The following is a 12608-nucleotide window of genomic DNA, read 5'->3' as shown; positions in this document are numbered from 1 at the left end:
TAACTCGCATAGCCTCCTTTGAAAATACCAGCCTAACTGACAGCAAGAACTTCCCCTTTTCTGTTAAATGAGCCCTCCAACCTTTACAAGAGGGAATCCACTGATCCATTACAACAGAGATCTCTTCACTCTAGGGGAAAACTAACATCCACTGTTAAAGATGAGCAGAAAAGATTTTTTGCTCACTGAACTGCAAAAGTTTTCTGTTTCTCCTGAAAAAGCTGGTCAATCTCGAGGTTTTTTTATAATGAGGCTCATCTGAGCACCTCCCAAAGAGTTAAAAGCTAAGAGTTAGATTCATTGTTGCCCTGTAGCCCCTTTGCAGCAGTAGTCCTAATGAACCCCATCTTTAAAAGCAGCAAAGAGTCCTGTGGCATCTTATAAACTAACAGACGTATAGGACCATGAGCTTTCGTGGGTGAATACCCACTTCTTCGGATGCATGTCCACTACATGCATCCGAAAAAGTGGGTATTCATCCATGAAAGCTCATGCTCCTATACGTCTGTTAGTCTAATAAGGTGCCACGGGACTCTTTGCTGCTTTTACAGATCCAGACTAACACGGCTACCCCTTTGATACTTGAGCCACATCTTGCGACCCTAATTCAAACAAAATGCCCTGTTTCCACTGATTTCCTAGGATGATCCCAAATGCGTTAGCCACCGTTTTTGACAAAGTTAGCAGCACTTTCGGAGATAAGGAGGAAGAGACAAGAATGACACTCTCTGTAACTGCACAACTGCCTTCTGAACAAGATGTTCCCTTGCCTTGCAGATGCTTCTGGACAAGTGAAGATATCAGCCACCTTCCTTTCTGGCTCACAGTCATGTTTGCTGTGGTCGATGCACCTCCCACAAGGTTGACAGTCGAGACCTTGCGACGATTTTGTTCCAGGACTTGCCCATTGAAATGGATGGAGAAAATCTCTGGCTTGGAACTCATTCCTATCAAATGCCAGCTAATGTTATCGTATGTGCAAGCTCCTAGGTCTGAAACAGAACAGCAGGGTTCAGAATACAGGTGAATCATCCCAGAATTACAGAATGTTTAATTAATTCCCACTGGTAGGTCAAAAGTGAATACCCCTCTGCACTTTCAATAAAGTCTCTGATATCCTGATGGCCATGTCTAGGATGGATATTGTATAGGCCATGGGTGGGATTTTCAAAAGTACTTAAGTGGATTAGGAGTCTAAATCCCATTGAAAGTCAATGGGAGTTGGGTGCCTAACTCACTTAAGTGCTTTTGAAAAACCCTCACTCCTTATCCAGCAGGTGGCAAGAAGAGATTTAATTCTCTCTCTGCACGAACTGCAACGCTCTTGGAAGCCATGTGCTCTCAGCACCAAGGTCAGACTGCAGGGGAAAGCGGTGGTGGTTGGGAGTGCACACATGCTCCCTTGTGGAACCAGCTGCTCATCGTACGGTTACACACGAGGCTGTGCCACTCTACTTCTTCTGTTTGCTTTCTGCAGCTGACTAGGGTATGCTGCAGTGAGGAATAATACACAGTTTGTGGACTCTGGCTGGACGCCATGAGTACGTACAGTACCTGGCAATGTCCCATTAGCGTAACCATTAATCGTGTACAGGAGAGAGGTTGATTTTTGCCAGCTTTTGCTTTCATCGAACACAGCAAACATCAACACATATTCTCTGTCAAACAGCTTCTGTGTCCCATCTTCCTTCAGGCTTCCTGTGGGAGGAAACAAGAGGTATCAGATGAAGGCAAAAATAAAAACAGCTCACATCAACTAAAAGGCATCCAGATCTATTCCATGAGCTTGCCGCACGTGTGAGCAGCACCTGGCCACATAGGACGTTTTTTCAAAATGTGTTTGAGGTGAATTTAGTTCTGGGGAAAGGTGCTGGACTGGCAGCTTTGGAGACTGAGGGCCTCTAGCATCCACAGAACAGGTTCAGCATAGGGAGCATCAGTACATGCTCCCTCTAAACTACTCCAGTAATGTGCCACAGGGACTATCTCTGACCGCGAGAGAGGAGATCCATTTTGAGGTCCTATTCAGTCCTTGGCTTCTCTTCTGGGACTACCAGATTAATACCAGGTATAGTTGAGTTTCTGCCAATGTGGACAGCTGCCCCCTTGGTACTGGACTGAGACCCCCAAATCATTTCACACAGACAAGCAAGCAGCCTTCACATGGTAAGGATTTTTGGTCATCACTGCCATGGGCAGATACTGCAGTGATGAGTGTATTATAAGAACCTAAATAGAAGAGAATAGGACTGGTGACCTAGAGGTGAGATGCATTTATTTTTTATACACATATGTATTGCCATCCCACCCAAACCTAGTGTCATCTCATTGTTTCATCCGTGAGATTAGAGATGTCAGAAATGCAAACTTGGTTTTAATATATTGCTAGTTTATTAATTGACTTGTGTCTCCCAGGCAGTGCTTAATTTGTAACAAAAGAGGTGCTGGGGCTCAAGCAATTTTGTTACTTTTATAACTGATGTGGCAAGCCCAGAGGTGCCGGGGCTGTGAACTGCTCAGCCCAGAGGTGCCGGGGCTCAGTTCTGGCAGACATTAAGCACTGAACACAGGACTAAGACAGATATCAATGAATTTAGAGAAGCTTGACACAAGGAAAGAAAATAAATATTTCCAAAATACTCATATACACAATCACATCAGCTACATCATCAGGACAGGGAGCATTTTTAATATGGCAAAACAAAGTGTTTTTTCCTAGCCTTGTTCTTGGAAACAGTTAAACAACTTTGGCTACAACTTTCCAAAAGAATTCAATCTGAGGCAGACACCTGGAATGGTAAATTCCAGCCTGAACAGTTGAAGTTTGACAATGTTATAAGCAATTGAAGCTGGGGATCTCAAAATGGGAAGTGTCAGGCAACTTTAATATAAGGCGGTGTTACCAGCCCTGCCTACAATTAGAATTATTCAAGAAACTAGTGTGCATTACAGCTAGTCCAGAACACTGTAACCCTAAGGCCTAAAATAAAGACACAGGAAACAAAAATCAATTTCCTCTAAACTGCCTGCACAGAAACACGAGAAGGAAAGAGGAAAATGAAATGCCTTCTCACATTATGATACAATCTTCAAGCTTGATTTTTATGTTTTTTAGTTTTTATCGTTACCATAACAGAAAACAACACTATCAGAATGTGCGAGGCCACTGAAACAGTAGACCAGCTGACATTTTATAGCTTTTGTCTACCCAAAGCATTTTATTTACCTTTTTTACATATAAGCAATGCTCCAATCAGACCGGAGTTAAAGTCCATCACCATGTTCTCATGTGAGTAATAGATATAGGTGAGACAGGGTGGGTCGGCTTCTTTAGGCCCAATTTCCGCAGTGATCTCCCACGTGTATTTATACACCAGGCCTGGAAGCACAGCATCATCCAGTTTTTCAAAAGAAGATGTTCTGTCAGCGTACAGGGAACCTGCGTAGGTAGAAGTCGAGAGAGGGAGGTAGAGGTGGCATTGAGGGAGAGGTTGATGAACGTGTGCACAGGGTTTTTACTATCATTGCTCCCGATCCTCACTGGTGTCCCTGAGAGCAGAATCAAGACCAGTACTCTGTTTCATTTACCCAGGCTGATGTGGTGGGGGAGCATAGTACAACTGTTCAGCTTCTCCATGGTTGGATTCAGGAGCGATCTAGAAGGTACTAGCTGCCCAAATCGCCAGCTCTCCACTGATCCTGGTCCAGCCTCCCTCCATAACACTGGCCCAGTAGGAGCTACTGCAGCCTTATGACTTTTGCACATTACAAATCTGAATGGTGATAACATTGCATTTATGTATTTAATTTGTTTGCATTATCTACAGCCGATAAAAATTTTGACTTAACAAGAAGGCTTCATGGAGGTTATCAAAATTCTAGCTGCAAATACGATCAGAAATCAGTGAAATATCAACCTGAACCATCATCAAACGGAACTGGAGATTTTCAGTGACAAGTGATAGTTCCTCAACACAGGGCTCTGCTCTGCTCCCACTCAGCTGAGAGCAAAACTCCTCTTGGGCCCATAATATGAACAAGGCATTAAACAAAACCTCAGCGAGCTCTCCTGACAAACTGATTAATAGCAAAGAACAAGATGATCTAGAACTGGTGTGTTGGGGGGGAGGAATCTTGGACGTTTTTGCAAAAAATGTATTCACACAATTTGAAATTTCAACAAATTTTAAAATCTGGAAAAAATCCCAACCGCCTTGAGAGCTGCTGAAAAGGGAGAACATTTTTCCAGATATTGTTTCGAGATTCAAAACATTTCAACCACCTCTGACATCAACCCTAATGCAATTAAATATTTGCAAGCTGACAGCCCACTTGAAGTCATTGACACCAGTGCATAGGGAGTGTAAAATGCTACCATTCTGATGTGGAAGTGCTTTACATTCACTTTGCACTGGTGAAAATGAGACACAAAATGCAAATTGGGCACATATTAAGTACTAAATAACCCATTACCAATGGTGGCAAATGCCTTGAACTCTAAAGCCTTGGAACTGAAAGAATACAAATACATTTTCTTTAACACATACATTTAAACATTTACTGTATGGGAGGATAGTTCCCAATCTTTAGGATACGGTGCTTTCTGAAAACACTGTAGGTATCTGGAGTAAACAGCATGTGAGGAGGCAGGACAATGTCGTGCAGTTCATTTAGTGCACAAACAGCCACAGACTGGATTCAAAGGTCACATAACATCAGTCTTAGGGGGATTTTCTGAGCATTTCCTCCCTCACCACTCTATTTTCTACCCCCTTGTTGCATTTTCAGCTCTATGCAATCAAGCTGATTGAGTGCCAGTTAGAAGAAGTTAACATCAAATTGGATTCCATCCTTAATTTTATTAATGGATGTCGGTAAATCATTTGGCAGGATAGAGTGGCAGTGTCTTAAACTGATAGCTTTACTCAAGTTTGATTTGGTCTCTATGGCATTCTAGGAAACCAGCAGGATATATTAGTACCACGCCTCTAAGAGTTGACAGCCAAAGGCCAGATCTTGCAAGAAGCTGAGCTCCTACTGGGAGATACCAAGTACCCTTTGTCATAGTCCCTGGGTAGACTACCCCTTCTGAGACCCTGTTCCTGTCCCCCGACTGCATCTCTTTCAAGTGACAGGGCTGTGTCTCCATTTCTTTTTGGGGTGAGATCCCCTGATCCAACCACTCCTCGATTTGGTCTCTGGATCACACCTCCCTGGTTGCCAACCATGATATCTAGCAAGCCCAATGGCGTGGCACCTGCAAGAGTTTCTCCTTGGGAGCCTGTGATCAGTGGTGGTACGCAGTGACACAGAAGCAGCCTCTTCAAAACAAAAGTATGATTTGTTTGCCAAAAGGTGCACAGCACTCAGAGATGGATTGAAAATAAGAGACCTATACACATACCGTCTTACCTACACTAGGCATTCCCCTCAAGCCCCTAGGTAGCCTTGGAGCCCATGTTTTCTTGGGGACCAAATTACATCCTGCTTGCTGCCCCTGACTCTCTTCTGGATACATCTGCATTGGAGCAGCACAGCTGTGGTGCTGCTGCTGTACTGCTGAAGTGTAACGCTTCCTTATTGACACGAGGGGATTTCCATTAAGATTGTTAGTCCACCCTTCTGAGAGGCAGTAACTAGGTCGACGGATTAATTCTTCCATTGCCCTAGCTGCATCTACAGCGGGGATTAGGTTGATCTAACTGTTTGTACAGAGTGTGAAATTTTTCACAGCCCTGAGCGAGGTAGCTAGCTCGATCTAAATTTTAGGTGTAGACCAGGCCAGTCAGTTTGTGTCAGCCTGCAGCAGCTGACAACTTCCCTCCTCCTTTTCTTCAGGGTGGGTATTTTAACTGACCAGTTACTTTTGTTCTCCAGGTTCTCAGCTTTGGCAAAACAGCTATGTCACCAGCATAAGTGAAGAGTCATTCAGCAGTATACACATCTCAGACAACAGGGCTGTCACATGGTTGATGTAATAATAGAGGAAGTTGGGCCACAAAATGTAGATTCAGATCCAAAGATCAAAGGTCGATGGTGTCCATACCCTGGACTTGGTTTTAGGCCCTTCTCGATCTAAGATTATATAGTCTTGAGTAGAAAAAAAGAACAGATGGCATTTTACAGCACATACCTTCCGACAGTTTGTTGTAAGCTATGCCTTGTGGGTGAATGCTCAGCGGTTTGTTGGCCATGTTCTTGAAGTGAACTACTAAAGTGTCTCCCACTTCAGCCCGCAGAGTTGGTCCCAGAAGTCCTGCAGAAATTCAGTATTAAAAATAAAAAGCGATAATGAGCATCAAATGGTGCATCTTATTGAAAGAGAAAGTCACCTTCTCCTCAGTGGGAGAGTGAACTCCTGTTAAAGGACAAGTGGCACAAAATAAATCAGAGGATTTAATGCCAGTGCAATGAGGATTAATCCTATCCAGTGATTTAGCTGTGAAATACCTGGAGGGTAGAAATGCCCTCAAGGATCTAACAGATGTGGCCCAATGTAAATAAGGCCGTGAATTATATATTCAGCAAAGGACACTGAAATTCATAGAAAAATTCTGCACATGAAGCGAGAAGGCTGTTTCCTGGCTATGGAAAGTTTAGTGAACAGACAGCTTAAAGGTTGGGGAAGGGTTTTCTCCCCTTACAAATTAGTCACCAGTACTAGCATAGTTTTAGGAAAGCAGACCGAAGTCTTAGGGAGTGTTTAATGCGATATCCAGAGCAACAGCCTTTACAACACAAGCTTTGTCTCCACTGCAGTGGGATATGCAGTTGCAGCTCGGCAAGGCATTCCCATGATAGCCCTTGAGCTTCGGTCCTGGGCTCCAGCAAGGCTAATGTCGGCCCATGGCAACCCCATTACAACAGGGTCATCACCCACTTTGGGGTCCCAACCCAGTTTAAGGACCGCTGATCTAGTCTCACCTCCTGTACAACACAGGCCATAGAACTTCTCCAAAATAATTCCTAGAGCAGATCTTTCTGAAAGCACTCAATCTTGATTTAAAAATGGCCAGTGATGGAGAACCCAGCACAACCTTTGGTAAATTGTTCCAATGGCTAATTACTCTCACTGTCAAAAACGTACACCTTATTTCCAGTCTGAATTTGTCTAGCTGCAACTTCCAACCATTGGATCCTATTATAGCTTTCTCTGCTAGATTGAAGAGCCCATTATTAAATATTTGTACCCTATGAAGATATTTATAAACTGTAATTAAGTGACCCCTTAACCTTCTCGTTGTTACACTAAATAGACAGACTCTGAGAACTCAATCACTCTACAGCATGTTTTCTAACCCTGTAGTCATTTTTGTGGCTCTTCTTTGAACCCTCTCCAATTTAATCAATATGGATAACAGAGGACAATATTTTTAAGGATTGGGCTTTTGGCTCCTGTGCTATAGAGAATTCTCTATTTGCTTGGCTTGCAGTACATGCTAGTGATGGGTATACAAATACAGGCACATTTTCCTGCACGTAGAAGAAACTGGCTTTGAAAGTTATTTTCTGCTTACCTGAGAAAGTATCTCTTGGTTTTGCTGTCTGAAAATCTGCTTCATACTCTCTATAGGCAATTTTCTTAAACACAGGTTCTGATTTGTCTAATCTGCAATAGGAAGTATTAAAAAAAAATTAAATGTAAAGCTTCTTAGCTATGCAGTGTGGTCCAGTGGAGTGGGCACTAGAGTGGGCCTCTAATGGCTTCTATTCCTGGCTCTGTCATTTGGGTAAATCATTTAATCTGTTTCCCCTCCCACCCTGTGTCCATTTAGCGGGTAAGTTCTTTGGACAGGGACTCTCTTATTACATCTTTATTCAGCACTTAGCACAATGGAGCCCCGATTGCAGCTGGGGCTTCTAGACACTATTGTGTTACAGTTTAATAATGTAACAAACCATGTTTTGCTATGCTGTAGCTCCTTTTGGCTCTACTGTGAGGTTGGTATTAGTTTCCTCACTTCACAGTTGGGGAAATAGGAACCCAGAGAGCTGAAGTGACCTGCCCAAAGTCACACAGGATGTGTATTGCAGAGCTGGGAGCAGAATCTGGATCCCCCATCCCTGTGCTTCAGTTTCAAGATCACCTGCAATGATCCCAGCACAATCATTCAGCATGGCAATTATCATCTGTAACTGCCGTGACTTTTAGGTAAAATAGAAAATGTGATTCGTTCCCCTTTGAAAGAGCAAACTGGTCTCTTATAAGGCAGCCCAGGGATCAAGGCCATTCAGGAAACTGCTTCTTGGGAAATGTGGCAACTGTCTTTACCTTTTGATTCATAAAAGTATAGGATCAAATGGATCCCATGCTAGGTGCTGTAGAAGAAACCCAAGCAGGCAAAAGGAAGAGAGCACGTGGCGATTGGACGATGGGTGTTGAGCAGAAATGAAGGTTGGAGGGGCAGAGCAGCTACATTTTATGTCATGCATCCCTAGCTGATCAGTAGCTACCAAGAAATCTACCAGAGTGGGGGTGCAGCAACAACTCCCCCTCAAAGTCTCCTATCTTCCTTTCAGGAAGGTAAGGCACAGGCTTGGTAGGGGGAAGCTGATGACAGCACACAGACAGGGAGGCAGGACAGCTGGATGAAGGGGAGGTCAGCCCATGGTGATGGCTCAGGATCCAGCCTGAGTTCAGAGCAGCTCTGCTGCCCTGCAAGGCTGTGGATTACTCTAAATCACTCTCCCAGCAAGGAAAGAATCAGACAGAAATGCCACAGGTTTCTACTCCATGGGGAGCAGAATTGGGCCCCTTGAGTTAACAGGAATTTTGTTATTGACTTCAGCAAGAGACGGCTCTGATCTATGGAGCTCACTGTGGAGTCTTCCCCTGCAACAGTTTGTCCTCACAAAGGTGATATGTGACCTCCTGTAATGATATTAGATGGAACATGCCAGATCAACCCTGGGACATAGGAAGAAGGAAGTTATTACAAAAGGAATAGAAACATTAGAAAAACCTGACATTTTTTAATTAATTAAATCTGAAATGTTTCTGCCAGGATTAGCAATAACATACAGCCAGAAATAATCATTGACCAGCACGTGTAAACAGAGCCAAACCTCTAGCCAGCTTGGTTTCTATACAGAGCTGTGTGGGAGATATCCACGTAGCACAAAGGAAACCAAAGAGCAGCTTGGAAACGTCATGGACATGTGCATGCAAGCCCTAACGTTGTATGTTTGGAGGGCAGGGGGCACTGAAAAATTATACCTGGTTATATCATATACAGTACTGCCAGCCTCAAATGTTCAAAAACATGAGATTTTTTTAAACAAAATAGAAGAGTAAGCTTATGCCAAAAATAGAGCAGTCACGTATTCAGACCTGAGTTGTTTTTAGTGTTGTTGTTGCCATGTTTGTCTCAGGATATGAGAGAGACAAGGTGGGTGAGAACGTCTTTTATTGGAACAACTTCTTTCTGAGTTAACAGCCAATGAAAGAATAGATTATCACTCTAGAGATCAGTTAAATGCAGTCAAAGAAGTTTTGGGCCCTCTTTCTAGATACATTTGAATAAAAACCATTCAGACTGCTCAAAGAATGTCAGACTTCCATTCCACCTAACTCCTCCACCTTTTCCCTTCTGGGTCCTTCCCTCCCCTCCCTATTCACGTAGGTCTCCTATATTATTACTGTAACCTCCACCCTACTGTGTTATGCCTATATAGTACTGTCTGTTCTTGCAGCTTTGAAGAGTTGTAAAATTGCATAATTCTGTTGGAGATCCCATGAAGCCTGCAGTATTCTGCAGCACATATGAGCTGTAAGTCATTTACCTTTTGGTACTTTTTATTGTTTTTTTTTTTTTTTTTAAACCACACACACACACACACACACACACACACAAAATCAATAAAATACTAATCACAAAAAAATTGTCAATGCTGCCATGGGAACCTGAAAGTGAAACTGATTATTGTGTATTCATCACCCCAGCTGAAGAAATGTACTTAGTAAGCAACCATAAGGAAAGTAAACTAGATTATTCATTTACATTTTTAAAAATTGATGGTGTTTTTTGTATGGACCTTTTCTTATTTAAAAATAGGTGTAGTATTGCCAACTCTGGTGATTTTTTGGGGTTATTTCTACAATATTTGTTTTTTTTCCTTAAGGCCCCAGTCACTTGAATCAAAAGTTTGCATGAGAATCTCAGCTTTTTTAAAAAAACAAAAACACAAAACAGCATATTTCTAGTGGTTGCAGAGAAAACTTGAAAATGTGAAGAGTGGGTGACCAAAAAGCAAATAAAAAGAACTCAAAATTTCCCCCCAAATGATGAGATTTTAAACAGATAATGTTGAGAGGTTTTTTTTTTTTTTTTATTTGCCTTGTGACCTTTGAGCTTTTTCTACACGACTGTGGGGGCCAGAAACTTTTTTTAATTGTTGAAATGAAAGCTGAGATTCTGATGTTTTCACTTAGCTGCAGGAGCGGAGGCTGTGAGAAGACACCAAATCTAGAGAGACTCATGCAAAAATCCTCAATGTAGGATTGACCCCAGTGAGAGTTTTGGGAGTTCAGAGGATGTGGGAGTGAGCCCAAGTTTGCCTTTATCAAAATGGCATCAATAAAAACTGCTCAAAAAAATCACATTGTGAATAAAACAGCTGATAGCATTGAACTGAATTAAGGGCTTCATCCAACTGGAGTCAATGCAAAGGCTCTTAACTTCCATAAGCTGGATCAGTCCCTAAGCCCAGCTGGGCACAAACTCCTCAGGAGACTCAAGTACCTTTCAGCCCTTTCCCGCACTTACCTGGACTGTTCTTTGGACTGGGGTCTGTAGCTCCAGCTGATAGTCTCTGCGGCTATGTAGTGTTCCCGAACCTGAGCTGCTCCCACCCGATGCCATGCCAAACCTGGCCACCACAAACCAAGCAGCATCAAGAGAAGGAGGTGAATGCAGGAGAGCCCCATGGTGCAAGCTCCTGCTGATGCCACACTGGGAGACACGAGCAGTGGCTGCTGCTTTGGCTAATGCTGGGGAAATGCTTTCATTGTGGTTAGTGATGCAAGAGGTGATGGTGGTGTTAGTGACACCCAGGTCATTGCTCTTCCCTCCTCCTGCTGCTGACAGGAATCAGAGTGGAGATAAACAGCTGTTCAGGCTGCCTTTTCCTCCCTCCCCCACATCTTCCCTGCTGTGTGCCAAGCACAAAGGACAAGCAGCCTCAACCACACAAGGCAGAGTTGGTTGGCTGGGTCGTTGCCTACTAGGGCAGTAGAGTATTAGGGGCAGCAACCCAAATAGGAACGGTTTATGTGGTTGACTTGCAGGGTGATGAAGCATAGGTGGAGTGCTGGCACTGGGGGCAGGGCTGGCTAGGGATGTCACATGTCCTTGGATGTCAGGGATTATTCCAATTTTGAGGGGGAAAGATCCTACATCCTGCAAACCTGGCATGCTGGGTGATACAGAGCAAGAAATAGTTCAGGGCCTGGGGACTGACAGGCTCCAGAAACTCGTACTAGTTCAAATCCAGTCTAGGTTAATAGAAACTGACAGCTGCTACCTCAGGACAGCTCTGTCGTAGCCTGTGATAATCCGGGAGCTCCTAGTTGACAAGCATCTGCCAGGGCCGGCTCCAGGGTTTTGGCCACCCAAGCAGCGGGAGAAAAAAAAAAAAAGCGCTGCGATTGCGATCTGCGGCGGCAATTCGGCGGGAGGTCCTTCGCTCCAAGCAGGAGTGAGGGACCATCCGCCAAATTGCCGCCGAATAGCTGGACATGCTGCCCCTCTCCGGAGCAGCCGCCCCAAGCACCTGCTTGCCAGGCTGGTGCCTGGAGCCGGCCCTGGCATTCGCATAATCAGATAATTGACATTAAATGCTCCCTTTATTAGAAGGCAATACGCAGAGCCGGATTAACCTTTTGTGGCCTGGCGCCAAACTTATTTATGGACTCCTGTGGGAGCAATGGAGCATGGCGCGGGGAGGTCAATCCCCAGAGCAAGGGGCCAGCCAGGGGCAATGGGGCATGGCATGGGCCTCCCTGTTCTGTCCAGCCCAGTGCGAAGGCACTATTTAGAAACTGGCAGTTGCCAGACACACAGGGGCCCACCTGGTCCTGTGCTGCCAGCCTGTCCCTTCCCCCCAGGGGGCGGGCACATGGCACGCCACACAGCCCCTCCCCCCACAACATCCTCTGGACTCCCTATGGGCAGAGCCCCCCAGACCCACTATGCTCAGCACCCCCCACCCACCCCACCCCAAACCTCGTTCACACAAATGCATAGTGCCTTGCACACCACCACCCTGGCCCAGCGCCCCCCTGCCCACAGCCCTACCACAACTGCCTGCACCCCCCACAGAACCCCCACTCCCTAGTGCCCCAACATACACATCTTCCCTGCCCCCTCACAGCCCAGCACCCCTTCCCCCGCAAGAAACCCACTCCCCCATGCCCTGGCTCCCGGCTGCACTCACTGGCCCTGCTGGGAGGCAACTGTGTCTGCCAGGTTGAGCGGGCAGTGCAGCCAGAGCTGGTCCCGGGGTGGGGAATCGCTCTGGTCCCTCAGGAGTGTCACGATCAGCCAGGCCAGGGCCTGCCCCAGCCGGGTTCCCTCAAGATGCACTTCCCCTTGAGGGGCCCAGCCAAG

At 45.0% G+C, this 12608-nt stretch overlaps 1 protein-coding gene across 1 annotated transcript in view; it reads right to left on the bottom strand.

Annotated features, from left to right (window-relative positions):
* The window catches only part of LOC128845518 (coagulation factor V-like), a 64154-nt gene extending 53158 nt beyond the window's left edge, over positions 1-10996 (bottom strand). Inside the window, exons 1-6 of the mRNA XM_054044300.1 lie at positions 10767-10996; positions 7518-7609; positions 6134-6256; positions 3227-3439; positions 1555-1698; positions 771-992 (exon numbers count right to left, since the gene is read on the bottom strand). Of these exons, the coding sequence (XP_053900275.1) occupies positions 771-992; positions 1555-1698; positions 3227-3439; positions 6134-6256; positions 7518-7609; positions 10767-10927 (955 nt within the window). The 5' untranslated portion in view covers positions 10928-10996. The remainder of the gene's footprint in view (positions 1-770; positions 993-1554; positions 1699-3226; positions 3440-6133; positions 6257-7517; positions 7610-10766) is intronic.
* Between the last annotated feature and the right edge of the window lie 1612 nt (positions 10997-12608).

The sequence above is a fragment of the Malaclemys terrapin genome, chromosome 1 (genome assembly GCF_027887155.1).
Source record: "Malaclemys terrapin pileata isolate rMalTer1 chromosome 1, rMalTer1.hap1, whole genome shotgun sequence".
Taxonomy (NCBI): domain Eukaryota; kingdom Metazoa; phylum Chordata; order Testudines; family Emydidae; genus Malaclemys; species Malaclemys terrapin.
Note: the sequence above shows the minus strand (reverse complement) of the source record. Positions and strands in the feature narration are given on the sequence as shown.